The sequence below is a fragment of the Prionailurus viverrinus genome, chromosome A3 (assembly GCF_022837055.1).
Source record: "Prionailurus viverrinus isolate Anna chromosome A3, UM_Priviv_1.0, whole genome shotgun sequence".
Lineage (NCBI taxonomy): Eukaryota > Metazoa > Chordata > Mammalia > Carnivora > Felidae > Prionailurus > Prionailurus viverrinus.
This window is the reverse complement of record NC_062563.1, coordinates 21,766,009-21,783,146: the sequence shown is the minus strand read 5'-3', so window position 1 is coordinate 21,783,146 and position 17,138 is coordinate 21,766,009. Positions and strand designations below refer to the sequence as shown.

The 17,138-nt window shown below is 47.6% G+C and overlaps 1 protein-coding gene across 5 annotated transcripts in view; it reads right to left on the bottom strand.

The window, feature by feature from the left end:
• TTI1 (TELO2 interacting protein 1) overlaps nt 1-17,138 on the bottom strand; it is a 94,665-nt gene that overhangs the window by 34,782 nt on the left and 42,745 nt on the right. Inside the window, exon 9 of one of the 5 annotated variants that reach the window (XM_047852071.1) lies at nt 14,492-14,882. The exons of the other annotated variants lie outside the window; for them this stretch is intronic. Within the exon in view, the coding sequence (XP_047708027.1) occupies nt 14,699-14,882 (184 nt within the window). The 3' untranslated portion in view covers nt 14,492-14,698. Of the gene's footprint in view, nt 1-14,491; nt 14,883-17,138 lie in introns of those variants that run through there. 5 annotated transcript variants of the gene reach the window in all.

The following is a 17,138-nucleotide window of genomic DNA, read 5'->3' as shown; positions in this document are numbered from 1 at the left end:
GAATACTTTCATCACCAGCCCCTGCAAACTTCCCTTGTACACCTTTGCTACCAATCCTCTTGCCCAAACCCCAGCCCAGGTTATCACTGATCTGCTTTCTATCTGTCGAATAGTTTTGCCTTTCCTACAACTTCACATAAATTGAATCAGAGAGTAGATACTCTTGTGTTTGGCTTCTCTCACTAAACATAGTGATTCTGAGATGTATCCATATCCTGTATTCCAATACTTCATTCCTTTGTACTTTTGAGTAGTATTTTGTTGTGTGGATTTATCACAATTTGTTTATCCATCCTTTTACTGATGGACATTTGGGTTGTTTCTAGTTTGAGGCTATTACATACAAATCTTCCATGTATATCCATACACAAGTCTTTGTGTGGACATGTTCTCATTTCTCTTGGGTAATTATCTAAGACTGGGATTACTGGGCACCAAGCTAAGTGTATGTTTAACTTTACAAGGAACCTCCAAACTGTTTTTCAAAGTGGCTGCACCATTTTGCATTTCCATCTACAATGTGTGAGGGTTCTGGCTGAGGAGCAGGTTATTTTTAAAGCGCGGACTCAATGCCATCTTGACTGGAGGTGACTATAAAAACACTTGCGAATGTAGACTGAGCTAGAAAATGCCAGGAATGGTAATGAAGCTCTGTGAGGGCACAGACTCTTAAGTGTCCTGTTTACTGCTGCATCCCCAATGCCTAGCACGGGTCTTGGCTTATGGCATACACTCTGTAAATGAATATGGATTTGCCTCTGACAAACATTAACAGCTTGTAAGGGCTGGGTCAAAGTTTAGACCCACTGCATCTTATTTAACCAAAGGAAGTTTTTTGGAGCCCTGTTTTCTCCTTCCCTAAATTTCACAAAAACCCTTGTTTTGAACTAGTTGGCATTTCTACCCTGAGCTCTAGCATCCTTTCAGCCAGGCTTCTTATCACAGTTCAAGAGGGCCACCCTACCTCCCTGCACTGGGTATGCATTTCAGCCAGCAGGAACGAGAAAAAGGGTGAGAAGGGTACATACTCTCTCTTTAAAAGACACTTGTGTGACGATGAAGATCATTTCTGTTTACCTGTCGTGGGACAGAACTTAGTCACGTGGCCGCATCTAGCTGCAAGGGACACCAGAAAACATGGCCTTTATTCTGACAGCTGTGTGCCTAGATGAATAGCAGCGTTCTTGTACTCAGAGGAACGGGAAGATAGATATTGGATCACTTCCAGCAGGCCCCACTGCGAGCCTGACTTTGTCCTGAATTCTAGGTACTTCAGGCTCAGTACACTGTATTATTTGAAAAACATGTTTATTCCTCAACTCTACGGAGGAATTTTCAATTCACTATACAAAAGAAAGCCAGGCTGGTGGGGATAGCAGAGGCGTCTCTTTCAGCACCACCAGGCCCAACTCCCTGACCCCAGGCCAGCCACCTAGTTCTCCTCCCTCAGGGCTGTCTGCTCCAGGTACAGGGGGTAGGGAGGAGTTGAAGGATGGGGCCTTTGCAGAAGGGAGGAGTTAATGATGGGATCCGTTGGGGGCCCATACCGCTAACCTTCCTGGGGCCCTGGGTGACCTACCTGAGGAAGGTCTGGCAGATTCTATCACTGCACTGAGTGCAGACAGCTGGGTCCACCTGGCTGCCCTTCTCACAGTCTATCAGGTTTGGGCTCCAGGAAACTTAGCAGCCTACAGGGGGTAAGGCAAGCCTCAGAGCTGAGTGTCGGAGACAGTAACCACCCGCCACATATATCTATTTGAACTTAATAAAATAGAATACATTAAATAAAACATTCAACTCCTCAGTTGTATCAGTCACATTTCAAATGTTCAATAGAGGGGCGCCTGGGTGGCTCAGGTTAAGCGTCTGACTTCAGCTCAGGTCATGATCTCGTCTTCCGTGAGTTTGAGCCCCGCATCGGGCTCTGGGCTGACGGCTCAGAGCCTGGAGCCTGCTTCTGATTCTGTGTCTCCCTCTCTCTCTGCCCCTCCCCCGTTCATGCTCTGTCTCTCTCTGTCTCAAAAATAAATAAACGTTAAAAAAAAATTTTTTTTTTAATGTTCAGTAGATACAGATAACTAATGGCTACTATAACGGATAGCACAGATAGAGAATATTTCCATCACTGAAGAAGGTTCTATCAAATAGCATCGTTCCAGAGGAAAGACATCTCAGGTCATGTTAACAGAGGCAGAGTACCAAGAAAGAGACAGGTGATAGGGCTGGTCTATATCACGCCAGGCAGACCTCAGCTGGGCCACTATGGTCCATGGGCCCCAGATTCTGTGAGGGAAGCAACTGAGAGAGAGGAAGGCATCCAGGCATCCAGAGTACAGAGAAGTGTAGGAAATATATCTGTGTCTTGTTTAAAGGAGTTTTAGCATGGGTTCCTCCAGAAGCAAATGCTAGGCCAAAACACTGGGGGCAAGGAGTTTGCCTGGGGGTGATCCCAGGAAGCACCAGCAGGGGAATGGGGAAGTGAGACAAGGAAAGTGTGCACTGTCAGACAAGTGACCGTTGTGAGCAAGTGGGGCTCCATCCTACTGGGAAGCTCTGGGAGCCAAGACAGAGCACACATCTCAAAATCATCCTGCCCAAAGGCTGGAGAGTGGTGGTTTTTATGTCTCAGCTTCCTCAGTCATTGGCTGAGGCCTGCTTCCAGGGTGTTAATTCACCAGGACTTCTGGCCTGCAAAGTATTAAGACAGAAGGGCTTCCTTAGCTGTAAAGTCCTCAGGCAAAGAGATGCAAACACGGGGCAGCTGGAAGTTGGCTGGAGCACACTGAAGGGGTAAGACTCGCAGAATATGGGCTGGGCTCTCAGCACCACCTGCTACAAAGGAGGAAGATCAACATCCTTAACCCTAGCCTAGCCTTATCTCTCTCTCTCTCTCTCTCTCTCTCTCTCTCTCTCTCTCTCTCTCTCACACACACACACACACACACACACACACACAACCATATGTTTCCCATACATTTCTCACACAACCTTCTTCCTTTTACTCAGACTTACCCTGCTTCCTCCCACCAGAGGACCTTTGTATATACTGTTCTGGATGTCTGAGACACTCATCTACTCTTTCTTTTCTCCTTCCATTTAGTTAAGTCCTACTTACTCTTTTTTTTTTTTAATTTTTAAAGTTCATTTATTTATTTTGAGAGAGAGAGAGCACGAGCAAGGTAGGGGCAGAGAGGGGGTGAGAGAGAGAATCCCAAGCAGGCTCTGGGCTGTGAGTGCAGAACCTGATAGGGGGCTTGAACTCACTAACAGTAAGATTATGACCTGAGTTGAAATCAAGTTAGACGTTTAACTGACTGAGCCACCCAGGTACCCCTCTACTTCCTCTTCAGGTCTTTGCTCAAAAGACCTGTCCTGTAAGTAGCCTTCCCTGAGGGACACCCCACCCCCTGCCCCAAGGCAAGAACAAGTCCTCCTGCTGCACTTTGCCCCAGCTCCCTGACCTATAATTGCATCATTATATGTTTGTACGGTTAGCTAATACTGCCTTCCCCATTGGACTGTAAGGAAGGAATCTTGCTTGTCTCGTTCACAGCAACACACAGCAGATCCTCAAGAAATGTATGATGAATGAAAAAAAAATTAATGAATGAATAAAACAATGAAGCAACAAATGAGTGAATTCCAGTCGGACTAAGACTCCCAGTAGCCAGAGAGGGAATTTACCAGCTAAAGACCCCAGGAAGAGGAGGAGGCTAATTAGCAATTCATTAGGATCCATTTTCACTTCTGTAGTCAATGCTAATCACTTGTTTGTTTAAAACAGGAAGTTCTGCACTCATTAAATCCATTAGTAAATGAAAATGTTTCTCAGGGAAGTCTGGCCTCCCACACTGGAGTCTACATTCAAGGGGCTGCACCCCTCTTTTGTACAGACCTCCCAGATGTCAGCAAAGCAGGTGCTCACAAGTTGTTGATACCCTAGGCTAGGACCCTAGTCCTTTCTCAAAGTAGGAGCCTGTTTCTTCAGCTGAGCTCGGGTTCTGCCCCTGTACAAAGGGCACAATGTTTAATCTCATGGCTAGTAGTGAAGATTAGAGGGAGCTGTGTAGCCAGGAATGTCAGCTCATACCTTGGTATTATCCTCCCTGAAAGGCTATGGGAGGAGGGAGTCTATTTTAAGGAAGTAGCTACCCAGCAGCCCCACTGGTTTGAACTCTTAGGGTCTTATTAACAAACAGGCTCTTCTTTCCTCATAAGCAAGCAGCGCATGCTTAGAGGGTGCTCACAGGCCCACCCTTGCTTTGCATCGGCTCATTTAATCCTCACAGCCAAACCAACATTGTAGCCCTTATTACCTGCATTTGCAGGTATGGAAACTGAGAGTTGGAGGGGAGCAGCTCTTGCCCGGGGCCTTTTCTCTTGCCCATGCTGAGCCATATCCTCAGGAAGCCATCTCTGACCCTCGAAAAAGAAATGGGTGCTCTGCCCATCTTAGGCTTCATCAGGTGGGTCTGCCATTCCTGGGTCTTACTCATCCTAATGTTCCCAGGAGGCCGGTAGCTCTGCAGAAAAGACACAGTTATGTTTGTCCGAGTGCCAACTAGCTTCAGTACTGGGTGCTCGTCATGCATTAAATCACTAAATCCTCAAAAAAATTCTACTGGGGGAGCTATTATTATTATCTCCATCTTACAGATGAAGAAACTGACTTGTCAAAGATCACACGGCTGGTGTTGGGGGGGAAGAATTTCCTCTGACCTTCAAGGTTCTTCTAGCTGGACAAAGAATCAGATTGACATGAGACAAATTAACAGGCAAAAATAAACTTTAATAGTGTATGTATGAGGAGTCCACACACACATGGAAATTCTGAAGACAGTGAAGCAATATGATGCTTATATGAGCTAAGGAGAGCAGTAGGGGACCTGAGGATACAAAGGAGAGAAAGACCATTAGCAGGAAGATGAGAAGAGATGTTTGGAAAACAAAGGTTGTCCTGTTATAGAAATAAGTTTCTTAGGTAAGAAGGAATCTCTGTGAATAACCCTCTTCCCAGTATAAGCAGGCAGTTGAGGAGAAGGTAAAAAGCTTTTCCTGAATCTGCTGGGGTTTTATTGCTTTTAACTCAAAATAATGTTCATGACAAAGTGGCCCATTTTGGGGTGGCCTGCCTTGAACCCCTAACTGTGTGTAAATGGCAAAGGCAGTCTGCCTTCAGAGCCTGTGCACTTCGCTTCTGGCAGGACTGTTTTGCCCCCACCACAGGCTTCAGGAATGGGGGACAAGGGGCTTGGGGTGGCATGGCAAGGGTGAGCTCTGCCCTTCACCTAACCAGAGGCCTGCAGAAAAGCCCCAGAGAACAACTTCCTGGGGGAATGCTACCAATCCCTCCCTCAGGCATCTTTTTGATGTCCCCTGACAGTAGAGCCCAGGCCCACCTTTGGGGGGTTAACCTGAAAACTAAAACTACCAGGTTTTCTTTTTACCAGCAAAAGATGGGTCTATTCGGGAATAAAAGAGAATTGCAATCTGGGACAAACAAGTTGTGGCAAAACCATAGGCAAGTTGGGAACAAAGGAGAGGCACACTTTTTTAAGGAGAAAAGGGGCAAGCCGGAAAGGCTGTTATGAACTAAAAATCCATTGGAATAAAATGAAAGTTTGAAGTGTGCTGGCTTCTCACTGGTGGAGCTGTTGCTGGGGGGATAAGGAAAGAATCTCTTCCTCCACTGGAGTAGTGGAGTAGAATCCACCTGCAAGGTCAAGTCTGCATGAGGTCAAATGTGTTTCTTCCTTTTGGGTCTGCAATTGACTGAGTGGTAGGGCATGAGAGCTCCCCCTGCTGAAACCTTCATTTTAGTGGTTTCCCATTACTAATTTTTACAGGGGTATTGAACAGACCAGGCTCTCTTCCCAAAGCTTCATCCTTGTCTCCAGCCTCACTCTTTATGGTTCCTACCTCCCACTGACATGAGCAACACCCTGAATGTGCTGCGTAAGCCTCTGTATATGCTGTTTCCTCTACCCAGAGGGGTCTTTCCCTTTGTGTCTGACAGGCAAATACTGCAAAGCTAGCTTGGATGGCCTCTCCTCCAGGAAGCCTCCCAGTTTCCTTTCAGTTCAACCTCTGTGCTGCCATTTCTACCTCTAACGTATCATCATCTTCATAATGGTGACCAGCTCCTACAGAGCGCTGCCCAGGGGCCAGGCCTTGAGTCCAGCACTTTATCAGTCAGTTTCTTATCATGCTCCCAGGGAGGTATATTTTTATGCCCATTTAATCAATGCTTAGAGTTATGAAGAGACTTGCCCAAAGCAGCAGGGTGAGAATTCAAAGCCAGGCTGTCCATCTCCAGAGACCATGCTCTTAACTGTTGCTTCTGACCTCCTCCTAATACAGACTTTACACTTGCCTCCTCACGACATGTCTTGTTTAGCGCTCCTTTGAGCCTAGCCCCTAGGAGGCAGCATTTATGTCTTTTTATCTCTGGGCCTGGTACATAGAAAGCCTTGAAAAATGCTTGTTGAATTGGTTTCCATTCTGCAGATTTTGGATCCTGTTGCACAAACTTGATATAATTGATCACGTGATGTCAGCAGTCTCAGGTTTGAATCCTACCTTTGTCTTTAACTTGGTGTTTTGGGGCCTGGCATTGGAAAGTTTGGGCATCCTAATGTTGAGAGGAAGGCGCAAACCACAGCCCTGTCCAAGGTGCTGAAGATGCAGTCAGGAAGGCAACCCCTCAACGGGGCGGGGGGATAAAGGCTGCAAGCCCCCAAGCCCTGGACAGAACTGTGGCAGGGCACAGAGCATCCAGCAATGCCTTGAGAGCACTGAGCACGAGCCCTAAATTCTGTCTGGGAAGTCACGAAAAGCTCTGATGCTCGACCTGCTTCTCTTGGGGTTCTAAGGGACTCGGATGAGCTAGGGCATAGATGGGAAATGGTTTTCCTGTATGCACACAGGAGCCACGGTGGGGCAGGGGTGCTGCCTGCACAGTGCACAGCCATCTCTTGAAGAGATCCTCTCCAAGATCCCTTTCAATTTTTGGATTAAGCAATGCCCCCTCCCAACTCCAGCCCTGGTTCCACTTGGGAAATGCAAAGCACAGAAGAGGAGACCCCGACGACATTAGGCTCCTATCACCACAATGTGAGTTTACCATAGAACTGTAGACTCACGAATGTCTTACATTTTAATAATAAAAATTTTTGTGAGTGAATAAGTTACACAGGTATATGGTTTAAAAATGTGTAGAGTATAAAGGGCATAATGTGAAAAGATGTCTTCAGCACTGATCCTGTTATCCTTCCTGGAGGCTGCCACTTGGGTGTTCTTTAAGAGAAATTCCACACATAAAGTGCCCCCATCCCCCACAAATAGTTTCATTGTTCTGCGTGCCATTTTCTTTAATAACGTACTTTGGAGATATATACAGAGAACTAGCTCTTTCTTCTTAAAGACCACATGGCAAGTGTGGGTAAGGAACTTATTTAGCTGGGCTTCTCTGGATGGACCTTTAGGTTGTTTCCAACCTTTTATTTATGCAAACAATGCTTCAATGAACACTTTGTTCATCCTTTTTGCACATGGACAAGGAAATTCCTAAGAGCAGGACTGCTGAGTCAAAGGGTGTGTGCATTTTAAATTCTGATAGTTGTTGCTGTTTTATTCATTTTGTTACAGGGATGTACCCTAGTTTATTTAACCAGTCCCTCCCTCCCCAAGCTCTTCTCCTACCTTCTTTTCAATTTCGAATATTTTCTTTTACAAAATAGTTAACAGTAACATTTCACTTTGGAGGCACCATTCTTCAGTATAATGGTTCACTAGAATTTCTGTGTTGTGAGGGGGGAGGTACACGGGATGTCTTGGCCTCTTTTGGATGGATGTTTATGTTCTATGATTAGGTTATTTCCTATCTTTTGCACCCAGTCTCTTGAGATATTAATGTAAAGCATTAGGCATAATGCCTGGCACATACTGGACATTCAGTACTTGCAAGTTCCTGTAAATCACAATGTTGCAGTGAATTGCCTATGCATGTACATCTTTGTGCACACGTGTGGGCATTAAATTCTTAGAAGCAGAATTGCCGGTCGAAAGGTGCACACATTCAGATTTGCTAACGCTGCCAATTTTGACCTCCGAAAAGCTTGTGGCGACGGACATATCCGTTTCCCCACACACTTGCCAACACTTTATTATCAAGTCACAGATGTTGTAGGGGGTGGAACAATGCTTGGAGGCTGATTGGTTCAAACCCTTTAGGGAGCAGACAGGGACACTGAGGCCCAGGGAGGGGGAGGGGGTGCCCAAGGTCACCTGTGAGCTGTAGCGCAGTTCAATTAGAATCTCTGGCCTCTCCTAGGGAACTGGGCAGTGTCTTGGGTGGAATGTGTGAGAGTACTGGATGGGCTCCATGAAGTGAGAAAGGACACAAAGATGGGGCGAAGGGGAAGGGGGTGCACTGAGGTCTGTCTACTCCCCACCCTGCCTCAGCGAAGGCAATATTTTTATTTCATGAAGAAACTTCTGACTCTTCTCTACTACTTCTCTCCACCTCTCCCCCCACCAACGTCTTCTCCCTTGGAAACGGCCTCAGAGATTCTGGAAGGTGCTTTCCTTACTTCTGAGCCCGCTTGTGTGGGAGGAAGCTGAGGACGTGAGGGTACTGATTGAGAGAGCAGGTTGAGACCCAGGAGCTGTTGTGTAAAAAGAATGGCAGATTATATAAGGAGGGAAAGCAGAAGGGTGGGGGCTGGAGGCAGCCATTCATCAGTGCTTTTTAACCCTTTCCTGTTGCAAAAGCAGGCAGCCCCGGACGCTGGGAGGGATGGCTGCAGTGAGAGACATTTTCAAAAATGGTTTGTGCTGAAGGCTTTGAAGGGAGGACAGCACCACTCCCTCCTCGCCCTTTGCAGACAGGCTTTGTACTCTGGGTAAAACTGTCGGAAAAGGTAGAACAGCTCCTAATCTAGGAGATGATTCCTGGGGGAAATCAGGCTGCTTTTCAAGCGTAATTTGAAAAGCCGCTGCCTCCAAACTTCAGTGGTGGCAGGGGGTGGGGGGGCGCAGAGAGGAGAATGCCATTTATAAAGCAATCAACGCTTCGACAGAGTCAGCCATCACTCAGAATTATTTTCCGAAATTTGGCCTCTATTCCTTACTCTGGAGGAAAGGCAGTATGGGCACTTTGCTTCCAATCAAGCCCGACACAGAAGCTGGGGTAAGTCACACAAAGGGAGAGGGGCCCCCGCACTGTTCATCACGGCTGGAGCTGCGGAAAATCATTTCTAGGGCTTCTCAACTCTCCGGCACGAGCTGGAGGAAGCCTCATCAGAGGCTCCATTCATCTCACTTCTTACTTTTAAACTTTAAAGCACATATTTATGTGCCTCAAGTTGCCCATGAACCACGGCACGTCAAACAGTTTGGGGTTGATGGAAGAGGTGCATTTTCTCATCCTGGGACTTTCGGGAACACAATTTCATCGCCAGTCTCTCTCCCTTCCAATTGCTCCTGGATGCTGCCACGAGATGAATATTCCTAAAATGCTGCTTTCCATACATTACTCACCTGTTCAAAAACCTTCTAAGGCCACTTCTTGATCTCTTACGGCTGGAATCCCTAGGTTGGCCTTCAAGGCCCTTCATAAATGTGGCCTCAGCAGCCACACCTGCTAACACATACCCTCCCAGACCGCCGGGCCATAATGGTCACCTGCCACAGACACGGGGTGGTAGCTGTCACTGGTGCCCACTGCCCACTCCGCATCTCTTCCTGGTAACCAACTGCGGTCCTTCCCTTTAGGGGAAACCACTCCACCCCAGCTCCGCCTCCATTTGGTTTGGGGGAGCTGACCTGAGCATCTGTCTCCAGGCCTGCCATGAGAATGCCGTATACGAGGCAGCGAACTACGGTCCACAGGCAGAATAATGGCTCACGGCTTATTTTGTAAGGATTTTACACATTTAAAAGGTTGTAAAAAAAAAAAAATCAAAGAAAATGCCACACAGATCCTATGGCCTGCAAAGCCTAAAATATTCACCATCTGGCTCTGCACAGAGAAAGTTTGCCAAAACCTGCTTGGATGCACAATGCTTGGTTTGGGGTGGGGCAAAGGACGGGCTGAGCCGAGAGGAGCTAAGCCTAGGACTTGAGTTTGGAACTGCCAGGAGGAAGTGCACACGCTCCTAGACTTATTAAAACTCAGAGTAAGAGGCCTGGAACTTTTGGCCATCCTGGACACTTGATAGAGAGAGGCTGCTAGAGAAGAACAGGGAAAACAGAATCAAAATACGGAGCCTGGCTTTGGGATCTGGAGCCAGGAGAGCCCGCTGGTTACGTGAGCCAAGATGTTTCTTTCTGCTCCAGCCAGTCTGAGGTGGGTCTTCCTGTCAGTGGCAATGGAAGGAGTTATGATGAGATAAGCAGATATTGGCAAGTATCCCCGTCTGCCTTCCGGCACGTCACTTTCTGTGTCTGGAGTGCCCTTTATCCTCTCTTCCTGCCAAAAGTCTCCTTGTCCCACCAGGGTCTTACCCTCCTCTGCTGGGGTTCTCCTTAGTTCCTGGGTGGTTTATTCTGAGATTTAACCATCCACTTCGTCAGCTGTAATTGTCCAGGGGAGTACGTATCGCATCCTAACAAAGCTGTGAGCGAAAGGGTCGGGTGGACGGAAGGGAAAGGATGCAGTGTCCACGCCCCAGGCACTATGCTAAACTTTTGGAAACATGACAGCACTTACCCTTCCTGCTGCAGCCATTCAAAGAGGCAGAAGCAGTAACTCCGTTTTAGAGATGGGAAAATAAAGGGAAGTGACTCACCCAAGGTCACACAGGCACTAAGAGGTAGAGTCTGAAACCAGCCCCAGCGCTGATGAGCCCCGGGTCATCCATGCTCTTTCTCCAACACGCGTCTCCCGAGGACCACCCTCAACCCCTCTGGAGGATCCCTGGATCCATGTCTGTGCTTTCCTGCATCCCCCAGGAGGCGCCCACTGCCCACAGATCAGAGCTCAAAGTCTCCACCTCGAGGCCTTTCACACTCGAGGCCTTTCAGGACCTACCCTTAACTCCAGCCAAACCAACACTCAGAAACCCTGAATGAAAGAAAAACCGTCACTGCGCCAGCCGGGCTTCACAGGGGGCAATGATCGCTTTGAGAAGCCCACGTAAACAAGGACTGGAATGAGTCAGCTGGACGGGTTCAAATTAAAGTTGCTTGGGTAGAAGAATAACCGGAGAGGCACTCTAACAAGGTTTTGTTTTGTCTTTTTTTAATCAAGTGCAACAATCTGCCTGCAGGAATATGAAAGCAACTCAGGATGTCTTTACTCTTTGAGGGGGAGATGGGTTTTGGAACACCATGGCAAGTCCTCCCACGCGGATTATCTCCGGGACAGCCTCCCGAGAGCCCACGTTTTATCACGGCACAGGACGTGTGTGCGTGTTCCCCCCCGCCCCTCTTGGCACACCATTATGGCCTGCCCTGCCCAGGCGCCCTGGGAAGGCAGGCTACTTTAATCGCACTGGAAGCCTGGAAATACACGACAAGTCACACCACCTCTCTGACCTGTTTTCTCATTTGTCAGGACCTAGAGATTGAATTAGCCTCTCACTTTGCATCCCCGGTGGAATTAGGAACAATGCTGTGAATCTTTTTACAGTACTCTCAATTAGAGGGCATTTCCCCCCCCCCCCCCTTCCCAAAGGAAATCATCCCAGAATTTTAAAGTGGAATAGAGTTAAGCGATTCTCTCTCCCTCTCAGGGGTTCTTCACTTGGGATCCCCATGGGGTCATAGGTGAAGTCTCTAGAATTATACCTAGAATTTGTGAGGTCAGCTAGGCGGACCCTGTAAGCAATGAGATGGTGCCTGACTGGTCTTGGAGGACGCAGTGCCTGGGAGTGATGGGGGAAGAGTAGGTCCTGTCATCAGATTCCCCCTGGAGGGACCCAGAATCCCCCAAATTAAGCTCTCTCTCTCTGGTCCATTCTCTCCACTCTGCAGGCGGGATTGCTGAGGCCCAAAGAGAGGGAGGGCCCCTGATGACCCAGACCAGAAGTCAGGCTGCCGCCACCTAGACCCAAGCTGGACATCCTTTGCCCTTGCAGAGAAAGACCCTAAAAAGAAATGAGGGGCCTCTCCAGACTGGTTGGGAACCCTTGCTCCAATATGTCTCCATGCCAACTGCCTTCTGGGTTTTATAGATCTTGGGGATTATCTGCATCACTGGAGAAGTTATCTAGATGGTGCCTCACCATGCATCTGGTAAGGATGCATTCATCATTTGTAGGATCCTTCAGCACATTTGTGTGTGTGTGTGTGTGTGTGTGTGTGTGTGTGTGTGTGTCTGTGGCTGTGTACCTAAATTTACATAATCTGTGTTTTAAATCCCTCAGCTAAAAAAAAAATTGAGTATTTATCCTGCCTTTCTACATACACTCCCTCAAGGTTACTGCATGGTTGATGAAGGGAAGGTTCCCTTTACGCAAGTACTCTAGCTAAAAGCAAGCTGGTGTGGTGGGACTGAACAACACTACTGTGCATTCCCTAATGAGTGAGTGGATCCAGGCGAGGATCACCAGTGACTGCCAATCTCATAAGAGATCAGATATTATACACCTCCTGATGGAAGTAAATAATCCCACTTATGGAGGAGTGTTGTCAAAAACAAAAATGAAAACAATCAAACCAGATCACGCCTCCTGTTCTGCCTTCCCATTTACAGGAAATACAGGTGACAGGAGAAGCCTGTGAAATGACCCCCACGGGGATGTAATCAGTAAATCCAGACTGTGGGAAATGCTGTAGGATAAATGACCTTATTTCCTCAACAGAAACTTAGCGGGAAAAGAAAAGAGAGGTGGAGAGGGGATCTATAAATTAAAAGGGATTTATGAAGGGACATACAGATAACAGGAACGTATATACCTTATTTGGATCCTGATTCAACGCACTGGGGAAATGTAAACATCTAATTGCATACAACGTGAAAGGGTCACTGCTGATTCGTTTAGGTGTGATGATGCTATTGGGGTTTATGTTTAAAAAAAAAAGTTTGGGGGTGCCTAACTGGCTCAGATAGTTAAGCATCTGACTCTTGATTTCAGCTCAGGTCATGATCTCAGGGTTGGTGAGTTTGTGTCCGGCGTTGGGCTCTGTCCACTGATAGTGTAGACCCTGCTTGGTTGGGATCCTTTCTCTCTCCCCATCTCACTGCCCCTCCCCTGCTTACACTCTGTCTCTGTCTCAAAAATAAATTAAAAAAAAAAAAAAAAAAAAAGGTTTGGATAGGACATCTGAGATGTGCTTCAAAATACTCCAGGGACTGGATGGGCTGGGGAGGTAAATGGGTGAGGGTAGCAATGAAAGAAGGCTGGCTGTGTGCTGGTGACTGGTCCAACAGGGTTATGGGTACACAGGGCTTGCTGTATACTATTATCCATAATAAACAGTAAAAAATAATCAATCTCTTCTTGAACAGGTATCCAAAAAATTGTCAAGAGTGTTTGTCTTTGGGGGCGCCTGGGTGGCGCAGTTGGTTAAGCGTCCGACTTCAGCCAGGTCACGATCTCGCGGTCTGTGAGTTCGAGCCCCGCGTCAGGCTCTGGGCTGATGGCTCAGAGCCTGGAGCCTGTTTCCGATTCTGTGTCTCCCTCTCTCTCTGCCCCTCCCCCGTTCATGCTCTGTCTCTCTCTGTCCCAAAAATAAATAAACGTTGAAAAAAAAAATTAAAAAAAAAAAAAAGAGTGTTTGTCTTTGGAGAGGGAAACCAGATGTCTGGCGAATAAGGAGGGGAGACTGACTTTTCACTGTTTCTGTTTTGTGCTGCTTGGATTTTATACCAGGGCTCTGCATTATCCATTTAAGAACTTAAACGCATTTCTTAAAAATCACCCATTTTAAATAACAAACTTTAAAGTGAGCTCTTGATCATACTGTTCGTCCAAGAGGTGCCTTTATTTCATTTTCTTCCAAATAACAGGTTAGGTACAATGAGCTGGTTCCAGCTCATTGTTTGAGGAGAGGACGTGCACGTGTCTGTGATGCAGGGCTGTGCTCTGAAGAGTCTTGGATGCGTGGTACTTCCACATGGTCGTCAGATGCCCGGGGGACACACTCGGTGCGCAGCAGAGGCCCTCCCCGCCACCTGTCCTGAGGCTCTCCGATGTGGGAGGATGTGGTGGGGACGGCCCAGGAGGCAGCTGGGGCCTCGGAGATGGTAAGCGAAGGAGTTAAGCCCTTAGAGCTGCCAGACAATGTCATTTGAAAACACCAGGTATGAGGGGCGCCTGGGTGGCGCAGTCGGTTAAGCGTCCGACTTCAGCCAGGTCACGATCTCGCGCTCCGTGAGTTCGAGCCCCGCGTCGGGCTCTGGGCTGATGGCTCAGAGCCTGGAGCCTGTTTCCGGTTCTGTGTCTCCCTCTCTCTCTGCCCCTTCCCCGTTCATGCTCTGTCTCTCTCTGTCCCAAAAATAAATAAATGTTGAAAAAAAAAAAAAAAAAAAAAAAAAGAAAACACCAGGTATGAAATATAAATAACAGTCAGCTACTTTCCTTCAATCCAATTTCTAAGCAGTTGTGTGATCGATCAATTTATAAATCGATCGGCTGTCTAATCCACCTTCGGAGTCTTCTCTGCTGCTGTGCCACCGCCTCGAGCCAGGGTGGTGTCGGCCCCGCATGTGGGGACAGGGGATGCTGCTGTATCCAGGTGTATGTGTGTGGGGTCACTGAAGCTCCTGGAGCAGGCGGAGCACATTGGCCGCATAGGGGTTGCCCTGTCCTGTGGTCCCCCGCAGCTGCACAGGGTGGAGGCTGGGGTGGGGAGGTGTGAACTGCTCCGGGCAGTAAAGTTCGTTCAGGAGAAACCAGGTGGAGTCCGGGTCCACCTTCATCAGGTGGAGGAAAACTCTGTGGAGAGACAGAAGGGATGGTGGGCTGATGTCACGAGGGAGGGGAGAGAAAGGACAGAGGCTGGTGTTCTACGGAAGAGGCTGCTTATTGGGCTATTTGAGATGAAACTGGTAATAACATCAAATCCCTTCGAATAGCACAGCAAACCCACTTTAGTTCATAAGACAGGGCCATTAGGATGGTCCCAAAGTGTATAGTTTCATATCCATTGACACAGAGAAGTAATTAGTCTGAGCAGAACAATATTGACATCAAACAAGCTCTTGGCAAAGAATCCAGTTAAGTTCTGGGGTGTCAAGCAGACGTTTTCAAAGAAAACTGACAGGGCCCACCCCTCATTTCAGGCTCACAGGGCAAGCCCACACTCCTGAGTCTCCGGGTCCTCATCCTTGGCCCCCCAGCTTGCTGCTGAACTGGGTAGCTGGCCTCTTCTGGCCACCAAGAGCCAAGGATTCTTGGTAGTCTGGACATGTTCATAAAGGGATCAGACCCAGTTATTTGCCTGAGGCAGGAACGGACAGAGCCAGGCCAGTCTAGAGGCAGAGCACTGGTGTCCTCCACATGACAGGGACAGAGCTGAAGGAGCCAGGGCCACCTAACACCCTAGGCCCACGAAGGGTGAGGCTTTTCAACTTGGGCTGAACTCTGGGGCCACACCCTTGCCTCTTATCTCCTCATATCCCATTTCTGAATGATCAACCATGTGCCCAGGGCCACCGCACAGGGCAGTCCAAATATAAATTTCATTCCCCTGGCTGACGCAGTGGTTCAGGTTCTGGCTTTTCAACCTCAGGGAGGAGAAGGTCCTCCTCAGTTGGGCAGCTCCGTTAGCCACCCTCCCCATCTCAGTCCACAGAGCACATGCTCAGAGAAGATGACCTTCCTGGACCATTCTGTTTAGGTGGCTACCCCCTCCTTTTCTCTTTCAGGACACCCTTCCCAGCACTCACTGTCCATCTTCCTTCCTCACAATACAGCCCCTGAGGGCAACGACCATGTCTGTTGGGTTCACCTCTGTACCCTGGGCACCTGGGATGGCACATGGTAAGTTCTCAACAAGTACTTCACCCGACAGGTTCTTGTATTTAGCTAAGTGGTTTATTACACTGCACACTAATGACTTAAGATGACAGATCTCTCTGGAAAATTACATTCTATAAAAGGATCTAAAGGAGGGGCCAGCTGCTCACCACCAAGGAAGGACTAGGGAACATTACCAATAGGATTCATGTTGTCGTAGGCATCACTGCTATGTGGCCGTGGGAGATTTTTCAACTTGTCTTGCTCTCAGTCTCTAAAAATGCCTTGTTTCTAAAAATTGGGGATGTACTTCACTCAGGGTTTTGCTGAGGTTTAAATGAGAAGACACAGATCCAGACCTACACAGCGTTTAGCCCATGCGATCCCTATCTACCCAGTCATAGGGTAGATAGTATCTATTTGATGGATCACATGTTATTCTTGATGCCCATCCCTAGGAGCCTTTCCCATACTGGTGAGCATCAAATGGGAACTTAAATGGAGCTAAATCCTGTTTTTAATTTTGTTAATCTGAAAAACCGTGCCCTCAGGGGATTTGGCTTTTACTTTGGGGAAGCCAGTTTTGCTTTCTTCCTTGGGTTTAATAGACACCTGCGAAGGAGGCAAGGTAGGCAGGTGGGAGGGGACCCTTTGAACATGTTTTTGGCCTGGTCTGTGCCTAGACAATTTAAGTTTCCTTTACTTAGGATAATCTTGTGCTTATAATCTCAGCAGTGGTTGCTGGAGAAGTGGTTAGAATATTCCAATTCACTGTTTCCACTTCACCGCAGAAAGGAGATGGGGCCTGCGTGGGAGACAATTTTTGTTTAAAAACAAAAATATCTTTGATAATTAGAGTGGCAAGGGAAATTATGAAAAAACACACCAAAAATGGGAAGCTGATTTCTATTTACACGTGACACAGTTGACAGGTTTCCCTGGTGCCAAAGACTGTCAGAATGCAAATGGTTTCGTGTGATTTTTTTTCTCCTTCTAGGACTAGAACAGTTTCTCAAGCTACAGCATGGCACACGAAGGAGTATTCTGATCCGGGCAGTACCCAGCGAAGTGGTGCCCCAGCCCAGCCCACGTCAGTCAGAGCTCGGCTCTGACTTACATGGCATGAAAGCGTTGCAATGTTCTTTTTGAGTCCTTTTTAACATGCTAAATGTGGATGTTGTATTCTCTGGCAGGAAAGGAAAAGGAAAGAAGCCACTCTCTTTGCCCTGTGAA